The 16,327-nt window shown below is 31.9% G+C and overlaps 1 protein-coding gene and 1 long non-coding RNA gene across 4 annotated transcripts; both read left to right on the forward strand.

Moving 5' to 3' along the window:
* Positions 1–1,122: 1,122 nt before the first annotated feature.
* On the forward strand, positions 1,123–1,598 carry LOC128182010 (uncharacterized). Its single transcript, XR_008243394.1, has 3 exons — positions 1,123–1,233; positions 1,331–1,383; positions 1,475–1,598. It is a non-coding gene; the product is annotated as an uncharacterized LOC128182010 (long non-coding RNA).
* Positions 1,599–7,605: 6,007 nt separating this feature from the next.
* Positions 7,606–13,840, forward strand: LOC128182006 (multiple epidermal growth factor-like domains protein 6). Of its 3 annotated transcripts, none has more exons than XM_052850596.1 (6): positions 7,606–10,237; positions 10,333–10,385; positions 10,478–10,606; positions 13,154–13,301; positions 13,439–13,479; positions 13,564–13,840. In XM_052850596.1, exons 1-6 carry the CDS (start codon positions 10,137–10,139, stop codon positions 13,575–13,577), a joined length of 486 nt encoding a protein of 161 aa, XP_052706556.1. In that variant the 5' UTR covers positions 7,606–10,136; the 3' UTR covers positions 13,578–13,840. The 3 variants fall into 3 exon arrangements, with proteins under 3 accessions (XP_052706556.1, XP_052706557.1, XP_052706559.1); XM_052850597.1 differs by having other exon boundaries at positions 13,154–13,235; XM_052850599.1 differs by lacking the exon at positions 13,439–13,479 and having other exon boundaries at positions 13,154–13,235.
* The last annotated feature ends 2,487 nt before the right edge of the window (positions 13,841–16,327 follow it).

A 16,327-nucleotide genomic window follows, 5' to 3' on the forward strand; every position in this document is an offset into this window, starting at 1 on the left:
CTCTCCTCTAGCCCAGCTTCTTTGTTGAATTGAACAAAAGGTGAAATATGGTAATTTTAGACTTCAAGTGGTTTGATCATGTAACCCAGTATATTAAGAAGGACACAATCATGTTTTCCCAATCATCATTATGCTGGTAGCTCATTAAAAATGTAATCTCTATACATCATTTAACAAACTGTCGTACGTTTTGTTGTATATTTATTTTTAAGATTACTGTTTTTTGTTTTATTTTTTGATAAAGTCGAAAAGCATACACATTTTAAGTTTTCCGTAATGAGATGTAAAAGTACCCCTCAACAATGGCACCTTTATTCTATTAAAAATGTCCTACTAATAGTACTTGTGCCTGTAATTAAAAGCAGCCGTGATGTACAATGATAAGACTGGCACAAAATATCAGTTTTAATCGAAATCAATTATACCCTCCTTATGTTTCTATTTGGTGACATGTTAGTTCAATTTTTTTCTTAAAAATAATAAACAAATGTACCTTTTAGCCCGGTCGAATATCAATTGAAATCTAGGAAGTATAAATTCTTGAGGGGTTGCAATGATGGACTTGAACGGCAATTAAACTTTACTCTGACATTTGCCCAATTAAAATTAAGTTCGTATGCGATTATGTTACATAAATTGACAAAAAGTAATAACTCCTTTTAATGATGGCTAATTCTCCCTGTAAAAACTTATTGATCCAAATAGCAACTGATTAATCTACTGTTTTCAACAAACTGTTAAAAATGTTTATTCCTTGTTCCAGAATCCTGTCAGCAATTCCTATGATGTCTAAGCAAATTGATTCATCCCGTATCTTTGTGATCAGATCGCTGCAACGCGATCGTTTTTTTTTCTCAAACTACCTTCAATTACATACTATTAATTTAAGGACAGTTCTTTTTTGAATTCCTTGATATAAAAATACAACCCTTTAAAACGTATTATATTTTTTCATAAAAGTTAATGATACATATCAAATAAACAAGTATGCAAACTAGGGTAATTATTGAAATACTCATATATGGTATATTAATTAGCCTTTAGTGGCCTTTATCTACAATTATGGAATATTTCCGTCTCTATGTTTTATTGAAACACTTGGCATAAATCAAAAGGTTCTCCTACACGCAACATGTTTATTTTATTTCAATTTTCCTTCATTGCTTTTTCAAATATCGTTTATTCATGTACATCCACGGAGCTGACTGGGGTATGTTCAAACGGTTCAGATGGGTATGTAAATTGTAATACTAAATGGATAGATTTTACGTTGATTGATTGCATATTTTCATGACACAAGTAAGGCAACATTAACGTAAAGAAATTTTAGAAGCCAGTTGGAGTGCTGTATAAACTATCGAGTCGCTGAGAACTCTTGTGTAGGTAATTAGTTTTTGTTACTTTTGTTGTCAGCTATTTCTTATTAATATTCGAAAAACAAAATAGTAAATGTTTTGCATTTTTCATTGTCAAGAATGTTGGCCGGGAACTTATGGGGTGGATTGTAAGGACTACTGTCCTCCTCATTTCTACGGCAACTCATGCTCAATGGAATGTGGCTGTGAACCATGTGATAAAGTCACAGGATGTTTAAATGCAACAGGTAAATGTTTCTACAATACACCTACAAAATATATTCATTTTAATCTGAATCTGAATGCAATGGAAGAGGTGATTAATTCCCGTTTGATAATGAAATGAAGTCGACAACTGTCCATTCTGTCAGATATTAAACGGTTCAAGCTAACAAATAGGCATAATTAGATAGACAAATTATGTTTGCGTTATATTATGACATGAAATAAGTGTTTGCAATATAGATACGCCCCGCTTTTGTTATTTTTGTTCAAACAAAAGGTTAGAACATAGTAAGTTGCAAGAACTTGTGTTCGAACCCATTGTATATTATATATACAATAAAATATGTTCAAACCAAAACAAATGTAGATGACAGTGTGCGTTTCTGTAAGATATATCTGTTAAAACACTAAATTATAATGCTTTACTGGAATCTATGGTTAGTTGCCTACTGATATATTTGATTGTTTGAATTTATAACAATAATAAGTAGAATATAATAAGCAAAATGGAAGAAATCAGTATTTTGTAGTGTTTGCCTTCAGATTTGTTTCTGTGTATTTGTGTTAACATCAATGAATTGCAACTGTCCGATTAGTCACAGTTAATTGACCAGTAAGTATAAACTTATTGGGCAGCTACTTGTAACACATACTGGAGTGCAGGGTAGTAATAAATTAACTTAACTCGGTTTATCCAAAATGACGTCACAAAGATACTTTAATTTTCATGACAGTACACCACAATCTGAAGACCACATATATAATCTTTTTTAAAAATGATTTTATTCATTGGCATATTCTCCATAAAATTGTATTGAAAACAATTTACAACTATATAAATCTGTTAAAAATACATGTTTCTCAAAACTAGTGGAGGAACATGCTCGAATCATTTTTGTTTTCTCTATAACATGGAATTATAAACATGGACTGAACTAGATAAAGGTATGTTTTCTTACATTCTGTTCTTTGTCAATTAATGAAATAAAGAAAATGATTCTGAGATGTGGCTTTAACAACGTCTAGTTTGGATAGAGAAGAAAGGACAATAGAAATTTTCAAACTTTTAGATACGCAGCTGGGTTTTTTTTTAAATCAGATCCTTTACGCTCCCGTATTTGATAATACGGAAGGGTAAAAGATCTTATTTTGATTAGTATGATCAAAATGAAGAGGGATATTTTGAGAAGTGTTGAAAGAAATTACATTTATTTACAAGGAAATAATTATTATTAGTTCTACTTTTTGATAGAAAGGGATCAAAATACAAGTAGTACCATGTCTGCTTCGGGGGAAGATGAAAGTCCAACGAACTCTGCAACATGGCTTAAGTTGTAAGTCTTAGCAACTTGTTTCGTAATCTGTTTTATTTTTTGTCTACGAATCTTCTGTATTATTCGGTAAATGATAAAATGATATGTTTCTTATTTTATTAAGTTTGAAAACGCAATATTGATGTTTATTTATGCTTCATATATTGAATTGGTTGATAAATTTAAATGTTATGAATAAATAACAACTATCCTTTATTTACTAAATACCACAAATCGAATAGTTTCATCAGAGAATCGTAGACGTAGTGGGTCGTTAATGTCGAGGACATTTGATTCATCTCCAACCAATGACACAGAAACAAGCTACGCAGAACTTGACGGATCCAAATAACATGACAGAATCAAGCACTCAAAATGTTTATGGTCATGTAGACTTCATATATAGAGATTACAAAAGTCTTAAACTGACAGCGTTGAATAAAATGATCACTTGCAAATCACGATTTAAAATTCGACGCCTTTTAGAAATACTAAACAAAAGTGGATGACGGTACATCTGAGATGGTGTCTACAGTTTCAAGCATTGTTAAAACAGGGAACCTTGAAATAAAAAAGAACTGAAAGTACTGTTAGACGGTGGCGTCGTTTGAAAGTGGCATATTACATGTAACAATGGGTGATGTATGATAAGTATTTTTGTCGAAAACCGCGGCCAGTATCGCATTCATGTACTAATACTTAATGCTTACTCGCACAACTAGTCGTGAGTTTCCTACATGGATAATTCTGTGGAAATCGTAGCTGTGATCTCATTCTACACTTTACAAATGCTGTGTCTCTTGGTCGTCATCTTTTGGGAAAAACCCAAAGATTTATCACAGTAGTCTTTGTCGTATAGAAGTTTGTATCTATATTTTGTATCAATATGTTTGTATCTATATCAGTTGAAATTAAAACACGTTTGAATGGTTGCCACCACATATTGAATGAATAAATCAAATCCAAAGCGATTTCATCACAGTACGCCCAAATATTTGATTGTTTGAAGAAGGTTTGGTTTTTTCCCTTTTGACCTTTGGGTTGACCCCGCAAAGGGGAACACATTTTGAAAAGTGTGGATTGGACTATTGTGCTTTAAATATATTGTAGATTTCTCAAAGTAACAAGAGCAAATAAAGCTTTGGTATGATAAAATACTTATTTTTACTAACTATTTGGGCATACATATAGTATGTTAATTGTCCCTCTCGACAGCATTTTCCCTCATTTTTTTCACGGGGAAAAGGTTGCAGTCTTGTGGATCATCACATTTGCATTTTTGTCCTCATAGTCAGTTAATACATTTAGGTGTAAAGAAAACGGAATGGGTTTACAAGAACCTGTTTGATAAAACTGGTATTGCTTTTGGAATGCACGTCATCATGAAACAGAAGACTAAATCAATATTTTATCTTCGACTTTAGGGGATTATTTCCATTTGCTCACAACTAAAATGAATGAAAATTTTAAAAAAAATCATACAACACTCGGCAGCGGCAGTTTCATTAATCAACGTTTTAAATATTTTTTCTATTGTATTTAGCTATAGATTTATTCAAATCATTTGAATGAATTCGGGAAAGTCACATGTATATTTCATCGCTTCTCGGTACACTTTAACACGCATAACTTACTTGCTACACTAAACTTTTCTAGTAAACTTACAACAAATATTGATTAATTATACAAAATAAGTTTTTAAAAACACCAAACAAACAAAACTCAAGCTGAACGCACGTTTTTCTGACCGTACAGCTGTGTATATAAAGAAGATGGCGCAACTGCCCTTTTAATTTTGTCGTAAAATACAATTTCAAATTTAGCATTTTTTCAATTAAATATATTTGATATGTTATTATACAAGTTTACAAAATGGTAATTTCTAACTATCTTCAGTTGGAAATATTTAAAAAAGATAAGACAAAAATAATAAAGTTTTAAGTTTTGGTGCTATCGAACCCACAACCTAAAAACCCAAGTTCTATAAAGTTTCCTAATGGCTGGTGCTCTAACCACTGAGCCATTACATTCACAACAAAGTGCGTTGTTTAAATGCTATATGAGACTATGACCAGGAATTTTCGGACTTGTATTATATTTCTAAAACTTTCAATTGTTGAGCTACAAAATGACATTTTTGAACTGTAGTGGGTCTTCTCTCCACATTTTTGTTGAGTACAATCGGTTTAAATTCCATTAAACCACATTTAGACTGTAAAAAAAATATTGAGCTCAGACCCACTCTATGCAAGAAAATGAATTGAAGTTATAAAAAGTACACGATTAGGAGGTTTTGATACGCATACGCCAGTTTAAATCAATATATTGCAAGTATATTTAAAATATTTAAAGATTACAACCCGATGTTACGTTAAATATACATTGTTTTTAATTATTCTTTTAAAAAGTATCAGATTTATTGATATTTTAATTTTGCCGTATCTAATCATTCCTCATATGGGCATTTTTCACGCCTTATTCGCTCACCTTCTTTGTTTCATTATTTATCTTAAATATAGCATAAATGTATACGCTACGGCCGATGTAGCATCGCGTTAAGTGATGACACTTTCTAACCGGTGTGTATTCCAATTGCGAGTCGCAACAAACTGGTGCATTTATATAGGCCCGCCTATTTGTAAATGCATGTTGACAAAATGATGCTAACACTTGGAAACAAATGTCGAAGAAAGTTCATAATAGAGTTGTACTCGCGAATTAAGAATTGTTTGAGAACAAACGGGGCGATGTTTACGTACAAATGTAAATAATGTTATCTGTTAGTGAAAAAATGCCCCCAAACCAAAGAAAAGATTCTCTCTAACATTACCGTTCACAATGTACCATAAATGTATATGGAATATCGCATGTTCTTTCTCACAAAGAAGCTAGCGTTTGCTGCAAATTAGAGATACACGAGCTGACACGCCGTGAAATCCATAAGACGTTTTACAGCATATGTAAAAAAAATCTGAACTAAAATTCTTTGAAACATCGTAAAATGTAGTTTATAAACATTTAAAATGGCGACTCGATTTGCACGTGAATCTTACAATCCGACGTCGATTAGAGTGTTTGAGAGAAAGTCAGCAGCAAGTAAAGCGTCAACATCTGCAGTAAATATTGTCTGATGAATATAATGATGAGGTGCCTGTAATAAAATTAATGTTTCTACAGACTGAGTGAGGTACAAAATAAGGTACATTGCAAATCACGGGTCAGTCGAAAATTTAAAACATTTGTATCGTAAATTTAAAGTTTTTTGTGTGTTTGAAAACACATGCACACTTGTAGAAGAAACTGTGCCATTGATCGGTTGAAGTTCAATAAAATGTAATTTATGTAATATTCATTGTCACTATCTGTTGTGGATTCTTTGGAATAAGCTACAACAATAAATAATATACTGCTCAACTAAAACTAATGCGTTGGAAATGGCAGAATTTATCGATGAAGCATATTTGCTGAAATATGAAATGGCAAACCAGTTTAAATAGTGTGTTTCTGACAATTATTTATATCATAAAAAAACAAGAAGCAATTATTGTGAGATCTTTTGACCAATTATCGCAGTGATATTATGCAGTTTATGAGTTTATGCAGTCCTGATACAGAGTTAAACGTCAAAACTGGGAGTTTGAGCCTTATATTATTAATACCGCGTAAGCAGATAGGGTAACGGCTCATTTGAAATAAAACACAATATCATACATTATTTAAATGTATGTACAAAATAATTAGCAGCTATAATGCTTAAAATATCTGATAAGATTAAAATTAGTTCTCATACTGAAATCGACACGTAGATAAAACACTGCATACATGTACCTAACAGAGTTATCGTTCGTTATCCGCTAGGGTCCCCGTGACAAATACTCTTCCGGTCAGGACCGTAGCAATAGACCGTGGCTATTTATAGCCACCGTCTAAAAATGCAATCAATTACAGGAAAATTAAAAAAAAATTATTTTTGACTGGATGTTTTTACAACTGAATCACTAGAGTTTTAATGCTAAAATTTTAGATGTAGCTTTACCAAAGTTAATAGAATTGTTCTGGTATATATTCCATTAATTTTTTCCTCACTCTAAATTAATTTTCATATCATCATAATTAATGAACGCAGTTAAAAATATTTCCATAAAATAGTGTATGATGCGTTACATATCCAAACATATTATTCTAGAGAATGAAAAATCTTCCTCACTTATCTAGAGTTATTATAAGTTTTTATCATTTGCAATAGCTGAGATGGTTGTTTACAAGATGCCAAAAAGTACGGAAGAATATTTCAAAAATGATACATGCTCCCTTAATGATAAAAATACGATTTTTGTGTATATTTTATCTGTAGATGGCGGCTTATGTCACGCATATTTAATAAAATTCAACCTTTTGAAGCATAATTTAAGCAATTTTATTAACATTTCAAAAACTGATTTATTTAAAAGTTACATGTATAATGAAAGATTTTTTTGAAAATTTCTTTTTGTCAATATTTCAGTGACAACATTACAATTATGAACATGACAAATTGAAACGTTATTAAAAACGTCTATTTACCATATTGAATATGTGTGTGAAAATTTTACAGAAAGTAAATTTTAAACAAAAGAACAAATCAAATATTTCCGTTTGAATTAGCTCTCATCAGAGACTTTACAGCAAAATCGTGAAAAAATTAACTAAACTATAAAATCGCTTACCTTTTATATAATGCTTTCAAGGTAAATCGGGTGAAGATACGGGTCCCCTTCCAATAAAAAAAATATGTATCTAAAAAAGAGACAAGAGGAAAATAGGAAAAAATAGGAATCTTTTATGTTGGTTTATTTGATATCATTATTTGGAGATCTTTATAGTGATTACTGTAAACCAACTTTTATCCGCAGCTACTTAAATGTGCGATTAACTGACGATTAACTGGTTTGCAAAGACTAATTTTCGCGACCAAACCTTATTAGGACCTGCATTGTTATAAAAACTATAGACAAAGGATTGGTTCGCGGCGAGAAATATTGGCGACGACAGGGCTCTCGCTAACCTTGCGAATATTTCTCGCACGCGAATAAAAGTTGATTTACAGTATTTTGCTCTGACAAAAGCTTATGTGGTCGTCGTCTGATGAATTATGTGGCGGCCAATAGATAATAATTCGGTAGCCGCTAGAAAATTCCTTGTGTTTGCCAAATATTTAATATTTGAAAGCCGCCTGATATTTGTTTAGCAGCCCCCAGATAACTACACTACAATCAGCATGATTCAGTATATTTACCGTTTTTTAAAGCGGTTAAATTTTAATTCGCTGTATCTATTTAAAGGTTACGCTAATAAGCATGTTATTACTTACACATGTTGTGGATGGAAACCATATTCAAGTATTACTCAGTCTAAAATCAGCAAAAGGAACTAATGATGCGTTGTGCTATGTGCAATCATTCGTACACGGAAAATGCATTTAAATTAATTGTCATCCTGTTTCCAATTTAACCTTTGATGAAAATACGTACGAATGACCAAAGCCGACTGGGTTTCATTGTTTGGTTGAAACTATGCATTCGCTGTAAAAAGCTCTTCTACTTACTTTATTGTGAAATTTCTCCACCGGATAAGAATCAGGAATCTGTTCTATTGTTTCCTATGGGTTGATGAATTGTATTTTAACAGAACATTATCCATTTCAAAATTCGTCAAACATTCTAATTAACTTGTTTACCTCTATATCAATGTCACCAATATAGGGATCCTTTGGAATGCTGTAAAAAATTTGCCGGCAACTCTTGCAAAAGTAATACAGATATACTTATATCAACTCTGAAATAGTAGAACTTGTATCGAGGTAAGTTTTAAGTTTTTGTATCATGAGCTTCATGTCACTTTAACAAGTATGCCCTCTTAGTAAGGTTTGAAAAGACTGCCCGGAAGACTGTCCTCCACAATTCTATAGAAGATTCTGCAGAAACGAAATGTTCACGTAACTCATTTGATTATATTACTGGGTGCCTAAACCAAACAGGTCAGTAGATTTTTTGAACCAGAATTTAAAACGATTTTGTAATTTACCCATATAGAAGTCAGAAAACTAAGTTTCCTCTCCTCTAGCCTAGCTTCTTTGTTGAATTGAACAAAAGGTGAAATATAGTAATTTTAGACTTCAAATGGTTTGATTATGTAACCCAGTATATTAAGAAGGACACAATAATGTTTTCCAAATCATCGTTATGCTGGTAGCTCATTAAAAATGTAATCTCTATACATCATTTTACAAACTGTCGTACGTTTTGTTGTATATTTATTTTTAAGATTACTGTTATTTTTTTATTTTTTGATGAAATAGAAAAGCATAAACATTTTAAGTTATCCTTAATAAGATGTAAAAGTACCCCTCAACAATGGCACCTTTATTCTTTCTAAAATGTCCTATTAATAGTACTTGTGCCTGTAATTAAAAGCAGTCGTGATGTACAATGATTAGACTGTCACAAAATGTCATTTTTAATCGAAATAAATTGCAACCTCCTTATGTTTCTATTTGGTGACATGTTAGTTCAAATTTTGTATTAAAAATAATAAACATTTCCAAATGCATAATGAATGTACCTTTTAGCCCGGTCGAATATCAATTGAAATCTAGGAAGTATAAATTCTCGAGGGGTTGCAATGGAGTACTTGAACGGCAATTAAACTCTACTCTGACATTTGACCAATTAAAATTAAGTTCGTATGCGATTATGTTACATAAATGGACAAAGACTAATAACTCGTTTTAATGTTGGCTAATTCTCCCTGTAAAAATTTATTGATCCAAATAGCAACTGATTAATCTGTTGTTTTCAACAAACTGTTAAAAATGTTTATTCCTTGTTCCAGAATCCTGGCAGCAATTCCTATGACGTCTAAGCAAATTGATTTATTCCGTATCTTTGTGATCAGATCGCTGCAACGCGATGGGGTTTTTTTTTTTCTCAAACTTCCTTCAATTACATACTATAAATTCAAGGACAGTTCTTTTTTTAATTCCTTGATATAAAAAAACAATCCTTTAAAACGTATTATATTTTTTCATAAAAGTTAATGATACATATTAAATAAACAAGTATGCAAACTAGGGTAATTATTGAAATACTCATATATGTTATATTAATTAGCCTTTAGTAGCCTTTATCAACAATTATGGAATATTTCCGTCTCTATGTTATATTGAAACACTTGGCACAAATCAAAAGGCTATCCGACAATCAACATGTTTATTTTATTCCAATTTTCCTTCATTGCTTTTTCAAATATCGTTTATACATGTACATCCACGGAGCTGACTGGGGTATGCTCAAACGGTTCAGATGGGTATGTAAATTGAAATACTTAATGGATAGATCTTACATTGACTGATTGCATATTTTCATGACAGAAGTAACTACATTAACGTAAAGATTTTTTAGAAGCCGCTTGGAGTGTTGTGAAAATTATCGAGCCCTTGGGAACTCTTGTGAAGGTAATTCGTTTTGGTAAAATTTGTTATCAGTTATTTCTTATTCATGTTCGAAAAAGAAAAACATTAACTGCTTTATTTTGGTCATTGACAAGAATGTTGGCCGGGAACTCATGGTGTAGATTGTAGGGACTACTGTCCTCCTAATTTCTACGGCAGATTATGCTCAAAGAAATGTGGCTGTGAACCATGTGATAAAGTCACAGGATGTTTAAATGCAACGGGTAAGTGTTTCTTCAATACACCTATAAAATAAATTCATTTTAATCTGATTGCATTTAAAGAGGTGGTGACTCATCGTTTGATAATTAAATAAAGTCGACAACTGTCCATTCTGTCAGATATTGAACGGTTCAAGCTAACAAATAGGCATAATCAAATAGACAAATTATGTTTGCATTATATTATGACATGAAATAAGTGTACGCAATATAGATATGCCCCGCTTTTGTTATTTTTGTTCAAACAAAGGGTGAGAACCTAGTAAATTGCAAGAACTTGTGTTCGAACCCATTGTATATTATATATACAATAAAATATGTTCAAACCAAAACAAAGGTAGATGACAGTGCGTTTCTGTAAGATATATCTGTTAAAACACTAAATTATAATGCTTTGCTGGAATCTATGGTTTGTTGCCTACTGATATATTTGATTGTTTGAATTCATAACGATGATAAGTAGAATATAATAAGCAACATGGAAGAAATCAGTATTTTGTAGTGTTTGCCTTCAGATATGTTTCTGTGTATTTGTGTTAACCTCAATGAATTGCAAAGTCACAGTTAATTGTTAAGTAAGTTTAAACTTATTGGGCAGCTACTTGTAACATTACCCGGGGTGCAGGGCAGTAATAAATTAACTTAGCTCGGTTTATCCAAAAATGACGTCACAAAGATGATTTAATTTTCATGACAGTACATCACAACTTGAAGACCACATATAAAATCATTTTTAAAAATGATTCTATTCATCGGCATATTCTCCAAAAAATCTATACTTATAAATTAAGACTTTTTGCCAATAAACTAAAAAATGCTTGCACCAGCATAACTGCTTACACCATTGGTATTTCAACACGTGTTATGTGATATCCGTAAGCTATAGTCGAATTTTACCTGAAAAGTAATTAGTGTAAGATTAATCAAAAACCTACTTTCATTTTCGATAAACAAGCTCGAAATAGCAAAATGTGAGTTAGGTTGGGTAACGCTTTAGCGGATACAAGTCAGGGGTAGTTTACATCAAAGTATATGCTTGCAATGAAATAATATTCATTGATTACGTAACCAGTGAATATATTTGTTTAAAACTTACCTGGATTACACATAGAAGTTAAGATTTGACACTGTTCAATAAAAGAAATAAGGCAATTCGTTTCTTAAGTGACAATTTTAGTTTTAAAAAATAGAAGCTAGCGACCTCTAGCAAACTTTCCAGAATGGGGCAACCAAGAATACGGTTTGACTAACTAACGTCATGGCGAAAAGTGTAGGACGGGTTCACCATGCATCGCGGGCAGATATTCATTCCTTGGATGGGACATCTTTGGTAAATACAAATAGTTAATAAATAAAATTGAAAAACTTGATGCGATTTATTTTTGATCGAAAGAATTTGTTATCCAGAACGGGGTGGCCAGGAACGCGATTTAACTAATTTACAAAACGGCGGAAAGCGTAGGGTGAGATACTTTGGATATGACAACTTTGGTTCAAAAAATGCATATTAATATGCATACATGTACACTAGCGGGTTTTTTTTTTATAATTTTATACATTTTAATACCACGACAGAATGGCAGTAAACTTTATACATTTATTTGTAAACAAGAAACAGATCATGTTATTAAACGTGGAAGTTAAATGTGGGGGGGGGCACCCTTCTTAATTTTTTTATTTTCGAAACAGTCTTTAGCAGTCTTTACGTTTGGGAAAGGGATAAAAAATTTAGTGAAATTTGACCTAGAGAACAAAAGTTAAACGTCCTAAATACCCACTCACTGGTTTAAAAAAAATTGTAATCATTTTCCACTTACCTGCAACAAAAAAAAATTGATGCCATGTTGATGTATGTATCATCCAATTCAGTTTAAAATTTTCATCTCTTTTCTAAATATCCAGCTATGCAGTTTGTTTTATTTTTATTTCAATAATAAAGAGTAGGTTAGGAATACAATACCAAAAAAAAAAAATCGGACACAATATATGCGAAAAAAAATATGATTAAACATTAAAGCATTATGTCATTCATTCGTTCAGTTTTGATCCCCGCGCTTGCGCGGGTTATCATATAAATAATGTAGTTGTATTGAAAACCATTTACAACTTATTTCAGATTATATAAATCTGTAAATAAACATGTTTGTCAAAATTAGTTAAGGAACATGCTCGAATCATGTTTGTATTCTCTGTAACATGAACTTATAAACATGCACTGAACTTACATACTGCTCTTTATCAATTAATGAAATGAAGAAAATGATTCTCAGATGTGGCTTTATCAACGTCTAGTTTGGATATAGAAGAAAGGACATTTGAAATTTTCGAACTTCAACTTTTAGATACGTGTCTGGGTTTTTTTTTTTTTTTTAAATCAGATCCTTTTTGCACCCGTATTTGATAAATCACAACGACGTTTAAAATACGGAAGCGTAAAAGATCTAATTTTGATTAGTATGATCAAAATGATGAGGGATATTTTTAGAAGTGTTGAAAGAAATTACATTTATTTACAAGGAGATAATTAATATTATTTTTACTTTTTGATAGATAAGGATCAAAATACGAGTAGTAACAAGTCCTATCCGGGGGAAGATGAAAGTCCAACGAACTCTTCAACATGGCTTACGTTGTCAGTCTTAGCATCTTGTTTCGTAATCTGTTTTATTTTCTCTCTACGAATCTTCTGTATAATTCGGTAAATGAAAAAATGATATATTTCTTATTTTATTAAGTTTGAAAAAAAAATTCAATATATGAAGCATAAATAAACATCAATATTGATGTTTATTTATGCTTCATATATTGAATTGGTTGATAAATTTATGCTTGCAGACGGATACCGACTACAAAACCAATCGATCTGGCCGAATATGGTAGTTAAACATTTCTAATCACTTTAAAAGTATAGCTTTGTTTTAAATGTTAAGAATAAATAACAACAATCCTTTATTCACTAGATACCACAAATTGAAGAGTTTCATCAGAGAATCGTAGACGTAGTGGGTCGTTAACGTCGAGGACAATTGATTCATCTCCAACCAATGGCACAGGAACAAGCTATACAGAACTTGACAGATCAAAATAACATGACAGAATCAAGCTCTCAAAATGCTTATGGTCATGTGGACTCAATATATGGAGATTACAACATTCTTAAACTGACAGCGTTGGATAAAATGATCAATTGTAAATCACGATTAAAAATTTGACTCCTTTTAGAAATGTAATACTAAATAAAAGTGGATGACGATACATCTTAGATGGCGTTTACAGTTTCAAACATGTTAAAACAGAAATCCATGAATCCAAAAATGCAATGCATAACAAAAATGTAAAAGTAAGAAAGAACTAGATGCTGTCATTAGACAGTAATACCCGCAACAAGTGTTCATAACGGAAGGATGAGATCCCTCCCCATATGATAATACACATGAGCAGCACTTTATGTGCAATTTGGGGTTGAACTGTTTGCAGTGAATTTTCAGTTAATCAATTATCTTAACATTTCATGTCATAGAAAGTATAAAGGTCTCTATGATTATTACAAACAAAATGAAAAATTAAATTATGCCCCCTCCCCGTGGCGGTTGCCGGTTTTAGATTTGCTTCTGTGTGCCTACATGTACATCATCCTGTGCTCAGATTTAGAGAAGGGGTGGGAGTGAAGGGTCGAGACCCTCCCCCCATGAAAATTCATTTATATCAATAGTAAAATTACCAAAAATACACCTTGAACCCCAATGCTCTTACAGACATGTAAACGTTCTATCCCATTGCACTTCAATGTTAGGTAACATTATTTTGGGGGTAAATATTTAATTAATATCTATACTTTGTTTATCTCAATAGGAATTATACATCACAATATGCAGGTGTCCTGCACCACCTTAAAGCCAGCTGTTATTTACCTAATGAAATAGTGCAAGGGGTTTTGAAGAATAGGTCATAAAAATACATGTATGTTACAAATAACTGATCTTTGTCTGAAGTCACGTACACAACACAGGTCTGCAGGTCTCATTAGCGGGTACTAGTTTTTTCCAGCTCTTCGATTATATTGTTCATATGTATACATACATGTACATGTATGTGTTTTCCATATGCAGAAAAAGGATAAGTTAAGATCAGCTAAAGGAATTCATTATTGTGTTTTAATTGGATTATCATTATGATGTTGACCAATATAGGTAAGCATAATACATGTAGTAGCAGTAGCACATAATGAGATGCCAGCACACATAAGTTTTACTTTTACTTTCTAAATGTGATCTCCCTTTGACAGCATTGTCTGTATCATCATCTTTTAATATTTAAATAAGCTTATCGTTGTTACCTATCCTATCGCATTTGTAAAATTTCTGTCATTTTAATTGCAAAAGTTAATTTTTTTTATTTGTCAGACTTACACTATTTAGTTGACCCCATATTGACCTTGTATAAACAATTTCGTATTAGATTTGTGTATTAAATGTTAACAAGTGTAGACACTTATCATTTTTATATGAGTTATAATAGGAAGGAAGGAGTATTTCTTTCCTAATGTATTATAATGCATCAAATACAATGTAGGTCATGACCTGATGGGACTGTTCTGACCCCACGAAACAGGAAAATATGGTGTAAAGTACATTAATGACTCCCAGGTTATGTCTTTAACACAACACCCCCCGCCCTTTATGAAATAGGAAATGATGATACACTGTATATTTTGTTAACTTCTGAGATCCTCATCCCTAAACTATATAATGTATTCTTGCTCTTTGTGTCATTGCACGTCAAATTGTATATAGGTTATACCCCCTTGGAGACACTCTGACATTTTAGAACTAGAAATAATAAAGTATTTTATCGTATTCATATGTAGTGTTTAATCCATGTTGGTAATTTCTAGCCTAATGATGACACTGCTTTGCAATTGTTTCGGAGACTTTACAATTGCCCAAAATAGGCGAATACACATGCATATCAAAGTACCGAAGAACTGACGGGAGTTGATATTTATTTAAAATTCAATGATATGTTATTTTGCATGACAAGTGCAGGTAGTTTCTAATCTGTATTCAAATTACGCACATTTTTATAATGAATTTTCGGACTTTTTCGACACAAGAATGTTGATAAAATATTTAAAGATAGAATTAATTTAATTCAATCAAACTATGTATCAGTGATAGATATATTTCTGGGAAATTTGAGGATCCAAGCAATATTGAACTCTCGTCTCGTTCAACCAAACGCTCAGCTATCGCCATTAATCTCCGACAAGCAAGAGAGACTCTCTGCTTGTCGGAGATCTACGGAGACAGCCAAGCGTCGAATTGAACGAGACCATATTGAACTCTGGCGTAAGAATACATACGACTACACAAAATATCTAAATTGTTCGTACCATTTAAAATCTGGCTATTTTCAAGGTATTTATAAATAAGTTTCCTTGAAAAAAAAAGCTTTAGCGTACATTATTTCGAATTTATCAATTATTTTTAAAAACTAAGTCTTGTCAGCGGCGATGATTTGTACTTTGGTCCAAACACTGTTTCACGTTCGGTTTGTCAGAGTAACTGCATAGGAGAGTTGATTAAAATCAGCTTCCAATAACATTTTGTTTATAAATCTTAAAAATTAAACTAAGCAATTTTCAAAATAATAATGTGCATCAGGAGAGAAAAGGCAATCAAGAAATGATTTAAAAATTTGCTACTGTACACATGTGAGAATGTA

The sequence above is a fragment of the Crassostrea angulata genome, chromosome 4, assembly GCF_025612915.1.
Source record: "Crassostrea angulata isolate pt1a10 chromosome 4, ASM2561291v2, whole genome shotgun sequence".
Lineage (NCBI taxonomy): Eukaryota > Metazoa > Mollusca > Bivalvia > Ostreida > Ostreidae > Magallana > Magallana angulata.

What these genes read in the sequence shown, in the direction of transcription:
- LOC128182006 (XM_052850596.1), top strand. Translation starts at nt 10,137, where the DNA reads ATGTTTATTTTATTCCAATTTTCCTTCATTGCTTTTTCAAATATCGTT. An exon ending in CCTTGGGAACTCTTGTGAAG is followed by an intron (nt 10,386 to 10,477) that starts GTAATTCGTTTT and finishes GTCATTGACAAG; the next exon opens with AATGTTGGCCGGGAACTCAT. An exon ending in CGAATCTTCTGTATAATTCG is followed by an intron (nt 13,302 to 13,438) that starts GTAAATGAAAAA and finishes TTATGCTTGCAG; the next exon opens with ACGGATACCGACTACAAAAC.